Raw genomic sequence first — 20,590 nt, 5'->3', positions numbered from 1 at the left:
ACTATCTTGTACAAAAACAAACTTGACTGGTGAACATTAGAAAAAATGTTCAAATTTGCCATGTGAGAAAGTTTGAAAAATTATAAAAGCTGCCATGCATTTTTTTAGAAAAGAAATGCTTGTACCTAAGAAAAAAAACATATTTTGTCATCTACTAGAAAAAGGAGAAAAACAAGGACGGGCCAGGATTCGAGCCCATGTCTCACGACACTAACCAATGCAGTGGGCGGTATTGTTTTGAATGGGATAATGTTCGTCGGGTTTTGTATCACAGCGAACGAGTTAAAAATATGATGTGTCTCCTATCTCCTTCGCCAAGGTTTGTGCAACGAAACCACGGAAGACTGAAGAGGGAGCTTTCACTGGGATAGGACCACTGGCGAATGATCGTCAGCTAACATTTCCGAAACCTTTTTTTGTCATTTCCTAGAAAGAATCCTGATCTCATCAAATTTCTGCAACTTGCATGTAGAGCACATAGTCAATTTTACAGATTCATATGTTGTTCTTTGCTAAGAATTCCATAATTTATGATGTATTAGTTCTGCACTTTTTCTTAGTTCCGCATTTTTAGATTGTTTCAACTATCTAACCATGATTGAGCCTAAGTATGAAACAAATTCAAATTATTACTAATCCTAAGGATTTCTCTGCGGAGCACATCATCAAAAAATGTTCCCCAGAAACCCCGATTACAACATAGACGCACACACTGTCACCACCACACACCTGCTGAAAACCAAGTTGAAGTTGCGGAGCTTGAATATTGACGAAGTCACCACGGGTGTCTCGCTGTCGAGAGATACTCGCCTCCCACTGAGAGAATAATCCGCATTAATGAGACATCAAACCGTCAAACCCGGGGTTTGATCTCTGGTGGATTGAGGATATCACTGACCTCCTAACCAGCCAATCATTGATTGGTTCTTCATCGCAATTATTTAGAAAATACTTACCTGCAGGTTTTTTGATCAAGTGCCCTCCATTCAATCGTTTACTAGGCCCACATGAGGTTGACCAATGGATGCCTGTTTTCCCGGCTCCACCGAGTTTGCCTCCAGGAAGGGGGAGGACTCTTCATGTCCTCGACCTTGAAGAGGTCCATGCAATTCTTCAATCACTCCCTATACCCCTCTCAAGGGCCAAGTATGCTTGAAATCATGGAGCCGTGGAGATCTCGGAGTGCCCATTAAAATCAAAATCTATCTATGGCAACTGATCTGAGGTAAGCTACCAATTGCCGACCAAGTCCAAAAGCGCCATGGCCTCAGGAAGAGACAGATTATGCATCATTCGTAATCAACCTAGGATTAGTATCACATTTTATTCTCTTGTGTGATGGCACAATTTTTGCAGTTTTATATGGGATACACTAGCGTGTACCGTGTAGGTGAGCACCCTCGTCCTTTGCCAAATCTTCCATGCTCATAAGCTCATTCAAGGTATTTTTGGGCAATAACAGCCCCTCAGTTGACTGGAGTTCGCCATGATAATGTGGGCCCTCTGCAATACTAGGAACAAAGCTCTAACACTGCTAATGCTTTTAAAAAAGTCACCGTCTATTTGCGACTGTTCAGCGGGAAGGACATGGAATACTTGGACTCCCTCATTTACGGCATGGGAGCACAAGTGAAGGCGCTTCGAGCAGGAGCAACAGAGCAATCCTCCTCCTACCTTTGGGACATTTTTGCAACCCTGTCTCATTCCGACAATCTGTATCATTCGTTTTATCTTTTTCTTTCATGATATGTATGTCCTGTTGTAAGACAACATCCCAGACTAATTTGTTACCTCTGCTTTGTTAAGCGCTTTATTTATAAAATCGGGTTATAAGCTTTCTTTCTCTAAAAGTTTTATCGCTTGTGTTAGTAGCAGTACTACTTGCGTAATATGTAGTACTCCCTCCGTTTCTAAATATAAGTCTTTTTAGAGATTTTAATATAAACTATATACGGAGCAAAATACTACATACGGAGCACAATAAGTGAATCTACCCTCTAAAGTATGTCCATATACATCCGTATGTAGTCTATATTGAAATCTTTAAAAAAATTATATTTAGAAACGGAGGGAGTAGATGAGTAGCACATCTACCTCTACAATAGAGGTGATCCTACTAATTATCATGCAAGAATGCGTTTAGGGAGTTGAATTTTGATTAAATCGCCAATCAATCACTGGGGATAATACAGTTCTCAATTTAGTGGTCGACTCTAGCGGCTCAATGGTCGTTTATCATGATGTTCACAAATGTGTGGGTCGCAAGCATATAGACAAGGAGACGTCCTCATTCAATGCACCAAATTCATGCGACTACCTTCCTTTCTTTCACCCTCTCCGCAAAATTATGTTTTTCTTTTCATATTTGCAGTGCTCAAACGTAGTCATCTTTTCATCCCGGTGCGTCTGAAGAAGTGATATCTCTTCATCGTTGGCGTCACCATGTCCACAATAAAGTTTAAGCATCCCAAGTGTAACATCGTTTGGAACGCTACTAGCAAAATGCCCCTTATGAACATTATATAGTGCACATATTTTTTTCATAAGTCAACTTCATAATTTTTTTATCAAGTTTATAAGAAAAAATATCTTCATTTTTTTGGGGGTATTGCAGTTGTAGATTCAGAAACAGTTTAAATAAAGATCAAATGTGAGTCAAGCCGACAGTTTAGGGCTAGTTCTTTTGGGCGGCTTAAAAAATAAGTTGTCTCTTCCCGGCTTAAAAAATAAGCCACCCCTAATATTTTATGAGACTTCTAAATTATTTATTCCGTGCTAGTTTAGAAGTCCTAATGAATAAAAGAGGCGGCTTATGAAAAAAGCTAAGGAGAAGACGGCTTATTTTTTAAGCTACCAAAAGAACTGGTAATTAGAAAGAAAAGGCGAGCTTCCTTACAAAGAAAAATATTGGTTGGCTGGTAAATAACCATGAATTTGACACAATGAGGGTATATACAATAATACTATTATAAGAGTGCCACGTAAGCTGAATACAGAAGTGGAGGAGACAGAAACATGAAGAAAATGACTGCCTTCTCTTAATTAAGAAATGATCTCTTAGCTGTAATATCTCTCACTACATATTTATGTGTATCTTGTTATTGAAGATAACATTGAAAAATAACCTATAATATATTATTTTTATTGTCATCTCTAGATTACATGGCGGACTTAAGATAATATATCTACGTGTGCCCTAAAAGCTGTACTTCATCCGATCCATATTAATTATCGTTCAAAACGAATGTATCTAGCACTAAAATAATATCTAGATACATCCTAAAATAATATCTAGATACATTAATTCAGCAACAACTAATATGAATCGAAGGAAGGAATAGTTTTGACGTGCAGATGCGCCATCCATAACCCAACCTGGTGAGTGCCACGTGTGCCGTCACGCTAACGAGAAGGGGGCCGATTTTGTCCATCATCAGGCGCCAGCTACTGGACGCTGTCGGATGAACATGCCCGACTAAGCAGGCTCCATCCAACGAGTCCACTGAACCATTCACCACCGAATCTGGATGCATCCCCGTCCAGGTGCGTCGTTCGGTCGGCCAGATTCATCCGATCGGCCGTCTGGGCTATATATTACAGCGACAGCTCCCCCGCCAGCCTCGACACCGTGACTGACTCGGCCGTACGGTATCGATTCCCGCCGGAAAAGGAATCAGCGGCGAGCGCCATCGACGGAAGCAAATCATTAGGTATCTAGCTAGCTCCTTTAAGAGAGAGAAAAAAAAGAGTTATCTAGCTAGCTACTTCTAGGCGGAGGTCGACATGGTTCAGGCCGGATTGGCTCAGCCGGCGCCGAGCACGGGGGCGCCGGCGATGGCGGCAGCGGCAGCGGCGGTGCACGTCGCGCTCAAGATCCCCTCCGGCGGCGGGCCGTATGCACGGGCCAAGCACTACCAGGTAAACCCAAGCACTAGCTATGTACTACTCCTATTCATTTTCTGGACGATGAGGGATGTGAATGGTGGCCTCCGGGCCGGAAGGATCGAATCTATCTCACCTCGAAAACACTTTGTTAATTGGCTGTAATGGGATTGAAGTGCTACTTATAGTTAGACTATTCAGTTAGAAGTTGCAACATAGTACAACCTCTACTTCCTAAATATAAGACGTTTTGGTAGTTCAATTTAAATTGCTACCTGTAAAAAAAGTTCAATTTAAATTGCCAAAACGTTTTATATTTATAAACGGAGGTAGAAGTAGTACGGAGTAGTTGGTTAGATTTCATTCAATATACCCCGTCTTAGTACATGCTGGTGGTGGGCTGGTGGCCACACTGCTTCGTTTAGAGTAGTTCAGAATCGTCACGCAAGACGGTTTCTGCACCCAGAGTAGCTCTTCCAGCATCTACATCACAAGGTGGAGTGGCAAAGCATTTCAAGGAAATGAGAAAACAACAAATTTCTCTTTTTAGTTTTTGTACGAAAAGGCAAAGGCCATATATTAAGTAGTAGAATATATCATTACAAAAGTACCCTTATAAATAAAAAAATACTTCTTCATCCTGTATCCACCGATAGCATGCTGTGAGCAAAGCTCATTGTCATCTCTGGCATCCGTCTCAACGGAGCAAACTTGTTTAAACTCATGGTCTTGTAGAAGTAGTGGCCATACAGTGGTCGATGTAGACCGAAAAACGCCAACGGCCATGATCTACAGAGCAAATGGTTGCATCGGAGAGGAAAACACTGGAGAGGGCCTATAGCCCCAGTTCCTGCCAGACACAAATCTCACTCACTCCCAAACAAGGCCGAGACTGGTCAACCTTTGCCGGTCAGAACTGGAGATGAAGGATCAAGATGCACGGCCATGTTATCCGATCCGCATTGTAGCATCACCGAGGCAAACCTATTGGTGAAAAAAAAACCAGACATGAAGAACTAGATTCACACACCAAGGGCGGATCCAGAGAGAAAATGATCCAGTGTGCTAGCATAGAATCACACATATTTTTCATCTAAAGATAAAGATGGGGGTGTCACATTCTATAAAATCATGAATCAATGATATGAAGAAGCACTCCCGAAACGAGGGCGAGATGACAAGACTTTATTCCATGCCGATGACGCCATAACATCTCACCACCCCTGACTGGAGACAAAACCTAACTTATTCCTAACCCTACTACCACCGGACCGAAGACCAAGGGTCACTGCCCCCTCACGTCGCCGGAATGACAGACGGGGGGAGAGGGTACCCGTGGTCTCACCGGGAAAGAGGGTAAATAGTCCGCCGCCTCTGGTGGAGGAGAAGAGAACGACCCGTACATATAGAAGATCGCCTGCCCGTTGATCCTTAAGAACAACATCATTTCTAAACGACCACATGGGCCAAACATAGAGCAATGGGCACAAGCATTGTCTTAAATCTGCGTTTATGATTAGTAGCCAGTCCTCGTATATACATGGGGCGGAGCAATGGATCCGACCAAAAGGAAGTGATGTTCCATTTGAAACAAAAGTACGGCAAAAGAGATGTCCTAACATTTAGCTAGTGATCACTTTTCGTCATTCTTCAAGCATGCACGCGCCGATTTCATCAGATCATAAACTAAGTACAAGGTTCCATGTAACGAGAAATAATCACTCCCTTCGGTAGGATTTAGAAGGCGCAGTTTGTTTATCCAAAGTCAAAATTTTGAAGTTACACTTACAGTAACAAAATTCTGTGACTGGAGGGTTTAACAAATAAGTATGGACTTGTACATGAGCGGAAAATGATCTATAATTGACGACTATTTCGAATAAATTGGTTCATCAGCTAGTGGAGAAGGACCTGGACGCGTCGATCGCGTGGTTCTGGAAGGCGATCGAGACGGGGGACAAGGTGGACAGCGCGCTCAAGGACATGGCGGTGGTGATGAAGCAGCGCGGCTACCTGGACGACGCCGTGGACGCCATCCGGTCGCTGCGCCACCTCTGCCTGGGGAAGCAGTCGCAGGAGTCCCTGGACAACATCCTGCTCGACCTCTACAAGGCCAGCGGGCGCACCAAGGAGGAGATCGAGCTGCTCAAGCACAAGCTCCGCCGGATCTACCACGGCCAGGCATTCCCCGCCGACAAGGCCACCAAGCGCGCCCGCTCCCACGGCCGCAAGATCCACGTCTCCGTCCAGCAGGAGACGTCCCGGGTGCTGGGCAACCTCGCCTGGGCCTACATGCAGCAGCGCAACTTCATGGCGGCCGAGGCCGTGTACCGCAAGGCGCAGATGGTGGAGCCCGACGCCAACAAGGCCTGCAACCTCGCGCTGTGCCTCATGGAGCAGGGCCGGCTGGGGGACGCCGAGGGGGTGCTCGCCGACGTGGTCGCCGGCGCGTTCCGCGACGGGAGGGAGAGGGAGCACGGCGGCGGGAAGGTCGTCAGGAAGGCGGAGGAGCTGCTGGAGCGGATCAGGGCGGAGACAGGCGGCGGCGGCGAGAAGGAGGCCGGGGAGGAGGACGGCGCCGAGGCCGACGAGATGGCGGAGCTTCTGGACATGGTGGCCAGGCAGTGGGCCGCGCCGTACCGGAAGAGCCACCGGAGGCTGCCCGTGTTCGAGGAGATCACACCCTTCGGCAGGGAGCAGATGGCTTGCTAGCTAGAAGCTCATGAGAACTCAATAGAAGCTGTGAGTGTGCAGTAGCTTGATCAGAATAGTGTGAAGCTCGTGAGAACTCAATAGAAGTTGTGTGTGTGTGTGCAGTACTGCAGTAGCTTGATCAGAATAGTGTGAAGCGTACGTGTTAATCAATGTGACATACAGTATGTTCTATGTTGGTGCTCATGTATGTAGATGTGTTGCATGTGCAGTGTACAAGTTCTTTTTGGCGGTTTCATGTGTACAACAATTTCAGTGTATATGTACATATATATACTACCAATATATTTTTGGTAAATGATTCTATTCACCCGACCCAATCATCCATGCTGGCATGTCATGCGGGTATAGTGCCTCAGACAACTTCCTTCTTTTGTACAACATTCTCTTTTCTTCTCTCCCGGATAATGTCTCTTTTCTCCAACCCCTCTCTCATGAGTTCCTCCTCTCCCATGGGATCCCCCTGCAGGCCAGTGGCTCATATTGCTAGTTCACGACCACCATGGACGGCGCTAGGTGACTCCCCCTCCTCTCATCATTTCTCAAATCGAAAGTCAAGTTGGAGCTTGGATCCAGATGTTTTCTCTAGCTCAATCAAGTGCGATGGAGGGGTGAGGGGGAATGAGTTTACTCACCAGATTTGGCAATAGCGATGTTCCGACAAGCCAGATTTTCCACTGCAATCTCAAGGCGGTGAGACGAGGGACCCAAATGTTGACGGTGCAAGGTTAGTGATTTTGCACCTTTTCCGATGTTGCCCATATACATTTTGTTGCAAACATACGATCAACATGTTGTGATATTGCTACAAATGTTTGCTTTTCACGATACAACTGTTTTCACGTGCTACAAACATTGGTTTACATGATGCATTTGGCGACAATTCTTTTCAGGGATTTTGCTTCAGCCAATGGAGATTTGTTGCATACACATAAGAATGTGTTGCTTGGGTGTGTTTCAAATGACGTGACATTCTTTTACCCTGTTAGGGTATCTACAGCCATAATTGGCAAATTTGGTCTCTCAAACGTCCGCGGACGCATCCGGTCAGTGTCCGAATTTGTTTTGTTTCAGACCACCATTTGTGCGTGCATGCAACCATGTCACCAAATTATCCGGTTGGCATGTGATTGGTGGAGAGAGAGAGAGAGAGAGAGGGAAGAAAGAATATAGAAAGAGAAAAAGTGATCCGGGGTGGGCCGCATCCTACGTGGAGAACTGTCCAGACACACCCGTACATCCCCATATCCTCCCCATATATGAATTGTTTATGGGGATTTGCGGAAAACCCAAATATGTGAGGACAACATGAGGAGAGGGTGATCGGGTGCCTTTTCTCTTTCTCTCTCTTGTCTGTGCAGTGACCGGGCCCGGACGCTTGGGGAGGATATGAGCGGTTCGGTTGTAGATACTCTTATTCATATCACGAGTAAAATGATGCGGCGATGTTGCAAACATACATAACAAATGTTGCGCGGGGGGAAGAGGGAGGGGGTGGGATATGCTGGAATGTCAATTGCGCTGAAGATCACGATCTTAGGTCTAATTGGACGATGTGGATTTATTTCTGCCCGGTCAACCCATAGCTTTGCCCTTTTTTTGAACAAAAATGGAGTTAAAAATTCTTTTTTTTCACAAATACATATATGTGCTCTTTGGGCGCCTGAAAACATTTACGAAGAAATATTTTTATTTGTAGGTAAGACCAGAACGAAAACAAATAAATGGTTCTATAATGGATATACTATCATAGAACCACATTTGTTTTATCTTAAAAATTAAAACATAACTGTAAAGATATGTAGAGAACATCTATATGCAAATGTGGGTTAAAATTTCAACTTCTTTTTTTGGAGAATATAATTTCAACCTTTTCAGAAACCTATAAATTTGCCTTTTGAATTAACTTTGAAAATCCCATACTCCATGGAGCCACCACACTCCAGCGACCCTACACAGGCACCAAAGGTGGTGTCGACCTAGGATTGCGGGGAAATGACAGTAATTTCACAAGGAGAGTTCAGTGTATGTTGGACCAAGGAAGTGTATGGATAGTGTTAAGATATTCTAATGCAGCTCCCTAAAAAAGGTAAGATGCTCTAAGCTTGTTCAAGAGCCATGAACACAGAAGCATATTTCAGGAATATCAAATCGCCGTACGGAATTGCAGTAAAAGTACCTCATCTGAATCACAACATTACTAATTACAACAATGCAAAATAAATATTTGGGCATTGACTCTTATATATTGCGAGCCTTGGGACCTAGATATATATAACTAAATTAAAGAATGCGATCAGCGGAAACTATAATAACACTGACATATTCTAGCATCACGACGCTGTTGATGGTGATTGCACTCTCTATGTGATTGTTTTCTCGGAAACAGCGCTCTCTACATATGTTGTAGCAGCATGCCCTTTAATTTCCCCCTTATTTCCTTTCCTGCATTTCTTTCTTCTCTTCGACAATGCGACGTCAAACTGAAGGCTATAGCAGTAGTTAAAACAGTGGGGTGAGGTGAGCAGTGCACTCTCCAGTCACATCACCAGCATTTGAAGTCGCGGCAAACTGTCAAGATGATGCAGAGGATCAGCAAGACAATGATGCCAAAAGCGATGAGCTTTATCTTCATGTTCTCCCACCACATCTTCTGCCGTATCTTTGTTCCTTGCTTCTTGAAATCTTGTGCCTGCAGGCAGGCAAATATGACCAGATATGTCATGCACCGAGGATGGTGACAGAGGAAAGAAAAGATCGAATCGAGGTGCGTATGAGTATATGATACCTGTGAGCGGAGATCCTCGGTCTTATCGACAAGCAGTTCGATTTTCTCACCACGATCTAGTACCTGATGTACAGGTTGTAAGGAAAAAAGTAAACACGCCGAAGCTTCATAAATGCCCCGATAGGGATCACTATCAGACTGAAAGTAGAATTGACATGCACCTTTTCAATGTTTTGCATCATCACTCCCTTCACCTCTGAAACCTGAGCCTTCACTTTTGCAAGCTTGTCAATTTCCTCAGGATGCAGGTCACAATACTTCATGTGTTCTTTAAGTTTAGGCCTGGAAAAAGACATCCACTGTAATAGTAACTCACACTGTTTATATTTATTTATTTCTGAACCATGCATGCTCATATAAAGTAGCTAGCACCCATGTATTGTAATGATTCGGTATTCACATTCACATTATATGATAAGATGAGACTTGCTGGAATTTCGAAATATGTGTGCACAGATATCACGGGAAGTACCCAAATTCTCGTTTGAGGCTATTGGGACCAGCAGTTTTGGCTTTTCCTCCGCTGTATTTCTTGGCGAAATCCTCCTTAACCCTCTCAATGAAGCCGATTGGAAGTTGCCGACCAGCAGACTCGGTAGCAACAACACAATATGCTGAAAATCAAATGCACGGTTACATAAAAAACTGACTGAATCTGCTTGACTCTTACATAAGTGTCCTACACTCACAATTTTATCTCTACTATTGAACAACAAAGCCAAAACAGAATGCAGTGAGTTATCAACAGGAAGATAATACTTCTAAAGTATCAGAATACTTTACAGGGATACACGTCATTCTGAAAAACTGATGTATGCGAATTTGGTGAAATTTTAATTTCTCGTGTGCGATTCCAATATAAATGGCTTCAAAGAGGACCCCATACACTATGTCAAGGAAAAAGGTGTCTAAAATTGTTATAGACAATGACACGACACTGAAAAAAATTACCGCACGGCAGTAACCACCCTACTCATCGCAACATTATCATGATAACCATGTCCTCAACCAAAAACATGAAAACCACATTTATCAAATCAGACAAGGCAAGCAAGTCAGGTATCACATTTTCCATCATCATGCTATCCATAAGTACATAACAAGAATGAAAATCCATTCGGATCAAAGTACTCCCTCCGTCTCACAATGTAAGACTGTTTTGCAAAAATGGGACGGAGGGGGTACCAAACAAGAAAAGGAGGTCTCCGGCATTTGTTGCCTTCTGCGAAAGAAATGCCTTGATGGTTTCAAATTATGTAGAGGCACACTTAGATTTGCCTAGATCTTGACAAAGCCAGTTCACCTAGCAAGCATCAAGCCAACAAAGTTGTATTGATTCTCCACCCCCAATTCACCATGTCCATGAGAAATGTGAACATTGCTGAAGACATGTAACCTATTAAACCGAGAAGGTCAGCAATCAAGCCAATGCCAGATCGCCAGCGCAACCAGCGATCGAGAACACGTGAACGCACGCACGAATCATACAACTCGATGGGAAGACGACGGATCAGGCGGGTTGGGGAGTGGGGCATTACTGAATCCATCGTGGATGTGGTAGTTGAAGGTGTGGCCGTCGCAGTTGTAGCTGAGCCGGTTGTTGTTGGGCGGGAGCTTCTGGAGGCACTGGGCAGCGACGGAGGCGAAGTTGCCGGAGGCCTCGGCGTGGTCGGCCAGCACCGTGGTGCCGCGCCCCACGAAGCTGTAGACCAGCTTCTTCGGAGGAGGCCCCATCTCTCCGGCCGCCGGCGCCTGGACGGAGGAGGGGAGGGGCGGAGGAGGAGGAGGATCGGGGTGGCGAGTGGTGGGAGAGCGCGCGGGGACGGTGGGAGCGGGAGCGTTAGGAGATCGGAAGGGGTGGCGGGGAATTGTGGTCGTCCCGCTACACAAGCTAAATTTAGATCTTGTGGTGCTTTTGCTGGTTTTTGTATTTATTTTGCAAAGCAAATGTGCTGAGTTTCTTTAGACCATACACATCCGCAGCAAGCCTCCTTGTTGCACATCATTTTCACTTTCTTAACTTCTTTTACTTACTTTAGTACTTCGACCACTTGATATTGGTGCTCGCATTCTTCTGGATTCATTTTAGGTCTTTTGACGATATGCATTCAGCAAAAGGAGACGTTTTCATCGACTACAAAGTGGCGACTTCGTCAATTTCAAAATAATGTGTCGGCCCAGCTCTCGGAGATACTCCCTCCGTTTCTTTTTAGTCCACATGTAAGGTTTGGTCAAAGTCAAGCTTTGTAAAGTTTGACTAACTTTATATTAAAAAAATATAAATATTCACAATATGAAATCAATATTATCAGATGCACCACGAAATGTATGTTCATATTATATAGTTTTTAGTATTGTAGATGTTCATATATTTTTATATAAATTTGATCAAACTTTGTGCAGTTTGACTTTGATCAAATCTTATATGCGGAGTAAAAAGAAGGGAAAAGTATATTTTCTGTCCCTTAACTCTTTTGAAAGTAGAGAAATGGTCCCTTAACTCTAAAACCAGCAAAACGTTGTCCCTCTACTTTTAAAACCGGATAAGTTTAATCCCTCGTGCTGTTTTAGATGGTTTCCTGTCAATGTGGTGTGGTATTATGGTATTCACTACAGAAAAAAGTGAGAGCCTGGAAAGGTTGCGCGCTGCCAGTCTCATCACGCTCCCGGTTGCCACTTACGCCGCCGCCTCATGGGCCCACAAGCAGAACAGCAGTGCCCGTTCGTCCATGCAGGCTGCGACATATGCCAGTCTGAGTTTGCCCATGGCGAGATCGTCCAGGTGCCAGCCTGCTCGACGGCGGCAACGCGACTTTCCGGCGAGAGTGGGCTCGGAACGCTGGCTTGATGTGGTCCGCTCGTAGTAGATACGATTACATGCCGATGCATGCGCGCAGCAAAAGCAAAGCCGACAACTAGCTTACATATGCACGTCAAGTTGATTCCTCTCGGGCCAAAAGCACCGGCCGCGCCAGTGTTAGGTCTCAACTCACACGCCCAGATGCACTCTGATGTGAACACTAGGACTCGAGTAGTTTGTGCAGCGAACAACTTGACGCGCAGCTTGACACTTGCATCGACATGCAACGACACGCATGCAGCTGCCGGAATCCACGCGCACGGCCTCCACACAAAATAGTGGAGCTCGTGCCCTGCTGACTGAATGGGATGAAAACGGGAAAAAAATCAACGGCCTAACTAATTATTCAGCAGCCAGAAGCGCACCAGGAGAGGTTGCTTTATACACGAGCGAGCTGGTACGAGTCTAGCTTTGTACAGCTGAATGACCGTAAGTTGGGTGCTGCCCCGGCCGGAAGGGGTGCGTCGTGGCCGACAGCCACCGCGCACAGTCAAAACCACTGCACGTCGGCATAAAACCACGCGAAGCGGTGCGAGGGACTAAACTTATCCGGTTTAAAAAGTTGAGGGACTAAACTTATCCGGTTCTGAATGTTAAGGGACTAAGATTTACTGGTTTTACAGTTGGGGGACCATTTCTATACTATCGAAAAAGTTGAGGGATAGAAAATATACTTATCCCTAAAAAGAAACAGAGGGAGTACTCACAGTGATAGAATATGTGTGCATACGGTCATAGAGATGAGTGTATGTATGAGCGTCTGCATTTGTACTGTGTTAAAGAAAATCATGACTTTGAACCCGGCTTTTGTCAATATAAACAAGTTGGACGATTTTGTCCATATGGTCTTCATAGTTGTCTCTGGTTTCATGTGACAATGGTTGTGGAACCCTCTCTTCTCCTTCAAAATCACTCATAGCTAGTGTCGTGAACAATTTGTTATAGGTACTTAAAATTCACTTATAAAATGTCACAAATAATTTGTGGTAGCTACATTGATAATGCAGAGGAAATGACGTGATATCAGCAATGGTATAGTTCTAAAAGACAAGCTTAAAATCCAATAATATGTTGCTATAATGAAAAGCAGGACACAAAAGACAAATGCTCGAGAGAGGATATTATGAGGGAATCTTTAGAGAATGTATGGCGTCAGGGCATCTCTAAAACGGACCCTTAAATCGCTTGTAACCGTTCAGACTGCACGGTCCAGACGTGTTTAGCCAACCAGCACAAAAACTTGTATCGGTTCATCGAGCGGTCCTGACGCACATTTTTCGACAAATCCGAGACAAAGTGGGGAGGGGGGGGGGGCTTGCGGGGGTCTGGACAGCAGCCATGTAGGACTCTGACACCCCAAACCCCTCCAAAACCTCGTGCCTCCATCGTACCATTTCTTTCCTTCAGTTTTTCTCTCTTGCCTTCGCCGCCGCTCCACCACCCCGGCCGCCACACCGCACCCCTGTCGGAACTCGACGAGTCCATCACCTCAAACGATACACCCGGACTCCACGCCGCTTCTCCTTCGCCGCCGTTTCATGCCTTTCCTCCGACCGCCGCGCGGCTACGTACCATCCGCTCGTACGATGCTCACCATGCCCAACAACTGTTCGGTGAATTTCCCTAGCTAACTAAGCAATGGATCCGGATATGGAGTGCACATGCGAGCACTATGTTGATTCTCCGACTCGTCCGACGAGAAGGACTACATAGATGAGACGATGATGATGCAGGCGATGCTTGCAGACGCGGAGCGTGCGAAGGGGCATGTTCTCAATTTCAAGAGATCGATCAAGGGTCATCGAGTGCTCAACCGCAACCGGGCGCATGGCCATTTGACACTGATGGACAACTACTTTGCCCCAGATGCGCTCTTCGCTGACAATTTTCGCAAGCTTTTCGGATGCGCAAAAATGTCTTCGATCGTCTCTACCATGGCATCCGGTCAGGTTTGCAATTGCCGTGGTCGAGGTGTTTGGCCCGTAGTACTTGAGAGAACCAACTGTGACAGACACCAAAAGGATCTTGGCAATCTCAGAAGCAAGAGTGTGACTAGGTTTGCTCGGATCTCTTGACTCCATGCATTGGAAATAGAAAAATTGCCCGAAAGCTTTACAAGGGCAATATCATGTCATGTTAAGATGCCTGCAATCATTACTGAAGCAATTGCATCACATGATCTTTGGAGCAACTCACGAGCAACTAAAGGAAGATCTGATTGAGCATCTGTGCGCGGTTTAAGGGGGACAACAATGTTAGAGTGTAATATTTGAACTTTTTAAATTAGAACTACTGCTGCATTTAGCATTTGAACAATTGTAGACTATGTATGCGGCTATTTGAACGTGCATAATAAAAAAAGGGTCCGATGTATGTGGATAGCGTTGGATGGCCGGCTCCCACATCTATGTCCATGGACTAGTCCCTCCCTGTCCGCGGACAGATGCCAGAGCAAATTTACGGGTCAGCGTTGAAAAATGCCATTACATGGCAATAACCCACAATACATATTGACATGTATTACCTTTGTCTCAAATTACTTGTCTTAGACTATTCTAGAAACGGATGTATCTAACACTAAAATTGTTGGGGAATGTAGTAATTTCAAAAAAAATCCTAAGCACACGCAAGATCATGGTGATGCATAGCAACAAGAGGGAAGAGTATTGTCCACGTACCCTCGTAGACCGTAAGCGGAAGCATTATGAGAACGCGGTTGATGTAGTCGAACATCTTCACGATCCGACCGATCCAAGTACCAAACGCACGACACCTCCGAGTTCAGCACACGTTCAGCTCGATGATGTCCCACGAACTTTGATCCAGCAAAGCTTCACGGGAGAGTTCCGTCAGCACGATGGCGTGATGACGATGATGATGTTGCTACCGACACAGGGCTTCGCCTAAGCACCGCTACGATATGATTGATGTGGATTATGGTGGAGGGGGCACCACACACGGCTTGGAACAATCAACTTGTGTGTCCTAGGGTGCCCCTGCCCCGTATATAAAGGAGCAAGGGGGAGGCCGGCCGGCCCCTGTAGGGCGCGCCAAGAGGAGGAGTCCTCCTCCTAGTAGGAGTAGGACTCCCCTTTCCTACTCCTACTAGGAGGAGGAAAGGAGGGAGGTGAGGGATAAGGAAGGAGATGGAGGAAAGGAGGAAAGGGGGCCCGCCCCCCTAGTCCAATTCGGTTTGGGCTAGGGGGGCCGCGCGCCCTGCCTCCTCTCTTCCACCACTTGGCCCATGAGGCCCAATACTTCTTCCCCATATTCCCGTAACTCCCCGGTACTCCGAAAAATACCCGAATCACTCGGAACCTTTTTGATGTCCGAATATAGTCGTCCAATATATCGATTTATGTCTCGACCATTTCAAGACTCCTCGTCATGTCCCTGATCTCATCCGGGACTCCGAACTACCTTCGGTACATCAAATCACATAAACTCATAATACTGATCGTCACCGAACGTTAAGCGTGCAGACCCTACGGGTTCGAGAACTATGTAGACATGACCGAGACACGTCTCTGGTCAATAACCAATAGTGGAACCTGGATGTTCATATTGGCTCCTACATATTCTACGAAGATCTTTATCGGTCAAACCGCATAACAACATACGTTGTTCCCTTTGTCATCGGTATGTTACTTGCCCGAGATTCGATCATCGGTATCTCAATACCTAGTTCAATCTCGTTACCGGCAAGTCTCTTTACTCGTTCTGTAATGCACTATCCGGCAACTAACTCATTAATTGCATTGCTTGCAAGGCTTATAGTGATGTTGCATTACCGAGAGGGCCTAGAGATACCTCTCCGACAATCGGAGTGACAAATCTTAATCTCGATCTATGCCAACTCAACAAGTACCATCGGAGACACTCGTAGAGCACCTTTATAATCACCTAGTTACATTGTGACGTTTGGTAGCACACAAAGTGTTCCTCCGGTATTCAGGAGTTGCATAATCTCATAGTCAGAGGAACATGTATAAGTCATGAAGAAAGCAGTAGCAACAAACTAAACGATCATCGTGCTAAGCTAACGGAATGTGTCAAGTCAATCACATCATTCTCTAATGATGTGATCCCGTTAATCAAATGACAACTCATGTCTATGGCTAGGAAACTTAACCATCTTTGATTCAACGAGCTAGTCAAGTAGAGGCATACTAGTAACACTCTGTTTGTCTATGTATTCACACATGTACTAAGTTTCCGGTTAATACAATTCTAGCATGAATAATAAACATTTATCATGATATAAGGAAATAAATAATAACTTTATTATTGCCTCTAGGACATATTTCCTTCTGTCTTCCACTTGCACTAGAGTTAATAATCTAGTTCACATCTTCATGTGATTAGTTCACATCTCCATGTGACTAATACCCAAAGGGTTTACTAGAGTCAATAATCTAGTTCACATCGCTATGTGATTAACACCCAAAGAGTGATCATGTTTTTCTTGTGAGAGAATTTTAGCCTACGGGTCTGCAACATTCAGATCCGTATGTATTTCGCAAATTTCTATGTCTACAATGCTTTGAACAGAGCTACTCTAGCTAATTGCTCCCACTTTCAATATGTATCTAGATCGAGACTTAGAGTCATCTAGACCGATGTAAAAAGCTTGCATCGACGTAACTCTTTACGACAAACTCTTTTATCACCTCCATAACCGAGAAATATTTCATTAGTCCACTAAGGATAATTTTGACCGTTGTCCAGTGATCTACTCCTAGATCACTATTGTATTCCCTTGACAGAATGATTCTAAGGTATACAATAGGACTGGTAAACATCATAGCATATTTTATAGAACCTATGGCTGAGGCATAGGGAATGACTTTTCATTCTCTTTCTATTTTCTGCTGTGGTCGGGTTTTGAGTCTTTACTCAACATCACACCTCGCAACACAGGCAAGAACTCCTTCTTTGACTGTTCCATTTTGAACTACTTCAAAATCTTGTCAAGGTATGTACTCATTGAAAAAACTTATCAAGCGTCTTGATCTATCTCTATATATCTTGATGCTCAATGTGTAAGCAGCTTCATCGAGGTCTTTCTTTGAAAAACTCTTTTCAAACACTCCTTTATGTTTTCCAGAAAATTCTACATTATTTCCGATCAACAATATGTCATTCACATATACTTATCAGAAATGATGTAGTGCTCCCACTCACTTTCTTGTAAATACAGGCTTCACCGCAAGTCTGTATAAAACCATATGCTTTGATCACTTTATCAAAGCATATATTCCAACTCCGAGATGTTTGCACCAGTCCATAGATGGATCGCTGGAGCTTGCTCACTTTGTGAGCACCTTTAGGATCGAGAAAACCTTCTGGTTGCATCATATACAACTCTTCTTTTAAGAAATCCATGAAGGAATACAGTTTTGACATCCATTTGCTAGATTTCATAAAATGCGGCAAATGCTAACATGATTCGGACAGACTTTTAAGCATTGATACGAGTGAGAAAATCTTATCGTAGTCAACACCTTGAACTTGTCGAAAACATTTTGCGACAATTCGAGCTTTGTAGATAGTAACACTACTATCAGCGCCCGTCTTCCTCTTGAAGATCCATTTATTCTTAATGACTCACCGATCATCGGGCAAGTCAATCAAATTCCATACTTTGTTCTCATACATGGATCCCATCTCAGATTTCATGGCCTCAAGCCATTTCACAGAATCTGGGCTCATCATCGCTTCCTCATAGTTCATAGGTTCGTCATGGTCAAGTAACATGACATCCAGAACGGGATTACCGTACCACTCTAGTGCGGATCTTACTCTTGTTGACCTACGAGGTTCGGTAGTAACTTGATCTGAAGTTACATGATCATCATCATTAGCTTCCTCGCTAATTGGTGTAGGAGTCACAGGAACAGATTTCTGTGATGAACTACTTTCCAATAAGGGAGCAGGCATAGTTACCTCATCAAGTTCTACTTTCCTCCCACTCACTTATTTAGAGAGAAACTCCTTCTCTAGAAAGGATTCATTCTTAGCAACGAATGTCTTGCCTTCGGATCTGTGATAGAAGGTGTACCCAACTATCTCCTTTGGGTATCCTATGAAGACACATTTCTCCGATTTGGGTTTGAGCTTATCAGGATGAAACTTTTTCACATAAGCATCGCAACCCCAAACTTTAAGAAACGACAACTTTGGTTTCTTGCCAAACCACAGTTCATATGGCGTCGTCTCAACGGATTTAGACAGTGCCCTATTTAATGTGAATGCAGCTGTCTGTAATGCATAAACCCAAAATAATAGTGGTAAATCAGTAAGAGACATCATAGATTGCACCATATCTAATAAAGTACAGTTACGATGTTCGGACACACCATTATGCTGTGGTGTTCCAGGTGGCGTGAGTTGCAAAACTATTCTGCATTGTTTCAAATGAAGACCAAACTCGTAACTCAAATATTCTTCTCCACGATCAGATCGTAGAAACTTTATTTTCTTATTACGATGATTTTTCACTTCACTCTGAAATTATTTGAACTTTTCAAATGTTTCAGATTTATGTTTCATCAAGAAGATATACCCATATCTTACTCAAATCATCTGTGAAGGTCAGAAAATAACGATACCTGCCGCGAGCCTCAACACTCATTGGACAGCATACATCAGTATGTATTATTTCCAACAAGTCTGTTGCTCGCTCCATTGTTCCGGAGAACGGAGTTTTAGTCATCTTGCCCATGAGGCATGGTTCGCAAGCATCAACTTGATTCATAATCAAGTGATTCCAAAAGCCCATCAGCATGGATTTTCTTCATGCGCTTTACACCAATATGACCTAAACAGCAGTGCCACAAATAAGTTGCACTATCATTATTAACTTTGCATCTTTTGGCTTTAATATTATGAATACGTGTACCACTACGATCGAGATTCAATAAACCATTCACCTTGGGTGTATGACCATTGAAGGTTTTATTCATGTAAACAGAACAAAAATTATTCTCTGACTTTAAATGAATAACCGTATTGCAATAAACATGATCAAATCATATTCATGCTTAACGCAAACACCAAATAACATTTGTTTAGGTTCAACACTAATATCGAAAGTATAGGGAGTGTGCGATGATGATCATATCAATCTTGGAACCACTTCCAACGCACATCGTCACTTCACCCTTAACCAGTCTATGTTCATTCTGCAACTCCCGTTCCGAGTTACTAATCTTAGCAACTGAACTAGTATCAAATACTGAGGGGTTGCTATAAACACTAGTAAAGTACACATCAATAACATGTATATCAAATATACCTTTGTTCACTTTGCCATCCTTCTTATCCACCAAATACTTGGGGCAGTTCTGCTTCCAGTGACCAGTTCCTTTGCAGTAGAAGCACTTAGTCTCAGACTTAGGTCTAGACTTGGGCTTCTTCACTTGAGCAGCAACTTGCTTGCCGTTCTTCTTGAAGTTCCCCTTCTTCCCTTTGCCCTTTTCTTGAAACTAGTGGTCTTATCAACCATCAACACTTGATGCTTTTCTTGATTTCTACCTTCATCGATTTCAGCATCACGAAGAGCTTGGGAATCATTTCTGTTATCTCTTGCATATTATAGTTCATCACGAAGTTCCAGTAACTTGGTGATAGTGACTAGAGAACTCTGTCAATCACTATCTTATCTGGAAGATTAACTCCCACTTGATTCAAGTGATTGTAGTACTCAGACATTCTGAGCACATGCTCACTAGCTGAGCTATTCTCCTCCGTCTTGTAGGCAAAGTGCTTGTCAAAGGTCTCATACCTTTTGACATGGGCATGAGTCTGAAATACTAATTTCAACTCTTGGAACATCTCATATGCTCCGCGACGTTCAAAACGTCTATGAAGCCCCGATTCTAAGCCGTAAAGCATGGTGCACTAAACTATCAAGTAGTCGTCATATCGATCTCACCAAACGTTCATAACGTTTGCATATGCTCCTGCAATAGGTCTGTCACCTAGCGGTGCATCAAGGACATAATTCTTCTGTGCAGCAATGAGGATAATCCTCAGATCAGGGATCCAATCGGCATCATTGCTACTAACATCTTTCAACTTATTTTTTCTCTACGAACATATCAAAAAATAAACGGGGAGCTACATCGCGAGCTATTGATCTACAACATAGTTATGCAAATACTATCAGGACTAAGTTCATGATAAATTAAAGTTCAATTAATCAAATTACTTAAGAACTCCCACTTAGATAGACATCCCTCTAATCATCTAAGTGATCACGTGATCCATATCAACTAAACCATGTCCGATCATCACGTGAGATGGAGTAGTTTTCAATGGTGAACATCACTATGTTGATCATATCT

The 20,590-nt window shown here is 43.8% G+C and overlaps 2 protein-coding genes across 2 annotated transcripts; one reads left to right on the top strand and one right to left on the bottom strand.

Moving 5' to 3' along the window:
- The first annotated feature begins 3,611 nt into the window (after positions 1-3,611).
- Positions 3,612-6,799, top strand: LOC119288550 (protein SULFUR DEFICIENCY-INDUCED 2-like). Its single transcript, XM_037568149.1, has 2 exons — positions 3,612-3,918; positions 5,779-6,799. The coding sequence occupies exons 1-2, from the start codon at positions 3,784-3,786 to the stop codon at positions 6,592-6,594; spliced, it is 951 nt and encodes a 316-aa protein (XP_037424046.1). The 5' UTR covers positions 3,612-3,783; the 3' UTR covers positions 6,595-6,799.
- A 1,937-nt stretch (positions 6,800-8,736) lies between these two features.
- LOC119288548 (putative vesicle-associated membrane protein 726) lies at positions 8,737-11,159 on the bottom strand. The gene is made up of 5 exons (XM_037568148.1): positions 10,921-11,159; positions 9,855-9,996; positions 9,544-9,664; positions 9,383-9,445; positions 8,737-9,286 (listed from the first exon to the last, which is right to left on the bottom strand). The coding sequence occupies exons 1-5, from the start codon at positions 11,114-11,116 to the stop codon at positions 9,140-9,142; spliced, it is 669 nt and encodes a 222-aa protein (XP_037424045.1). The 5' UTR covers positions 11,117-11,159; the 3' UTR covers positions 8,737-9,139.
- Positions 11,160-20,590: the final 9,431 nt, after the last annotated feature.

This window comes from Triticum dicoccoides, chromosome 4A (genome assembly GCF_002162155.2).
Source record: "Triticum dicoccoides isolate Atlit2015 ecotype Zavitan chromosome 4A, WEW_v2.0, whole genome shotgun sequence".
In the NCBI taxonomy this organism is placed as follows: Eukaryota; Viridiplantae; Streptophyta; class Magnoliopsida; order Poales; family Poaceae; genus Triticum; species Triticum dicoccoides.
The sequence above is the reverse complement of the archived record's forward strand: the minus strand, read 5'-3'. Positions and strand labels throughout refer to the sequence as shown.

Coding starts and splice junctions, on each gene's coding strand:
- LOC119288550 (XM_037568149.1), top strand. CDS start 3,784: ATGGTTCAGGCCGGATTGGCTCAGCCGGCGCCGAGCACGGGGGCGCCG. Junction 3,919..5,778: donor CACGGGCCAAGCACTACCAG/GTAAACCCAAGC, acceptor TTGGTTCATCAG/CTAGTGGAGAAGGACCTGGA.
- LOC119288548 (XM_037568148.1), bottom strand. CDS start 11,116: ATGGGGCCTCCTCCGAAGAAGCTGGTCTACAGCTTCGTGGGGCGCGGC. Junction 9,665..9,854: donor AGCCTCAAACGAGAATTTGG/GTACTTCCCGTG, acceptor GTCTTTTTCCAG/GCCTAAACTTAAAGAACACA. Junction 9,446..9,543: donor TGATGCAAAACATTGAAAAG/GTGCATGTCAAT, acceptor CCTGTACATCAG/GTACTAGATCGTGGTGAGAA.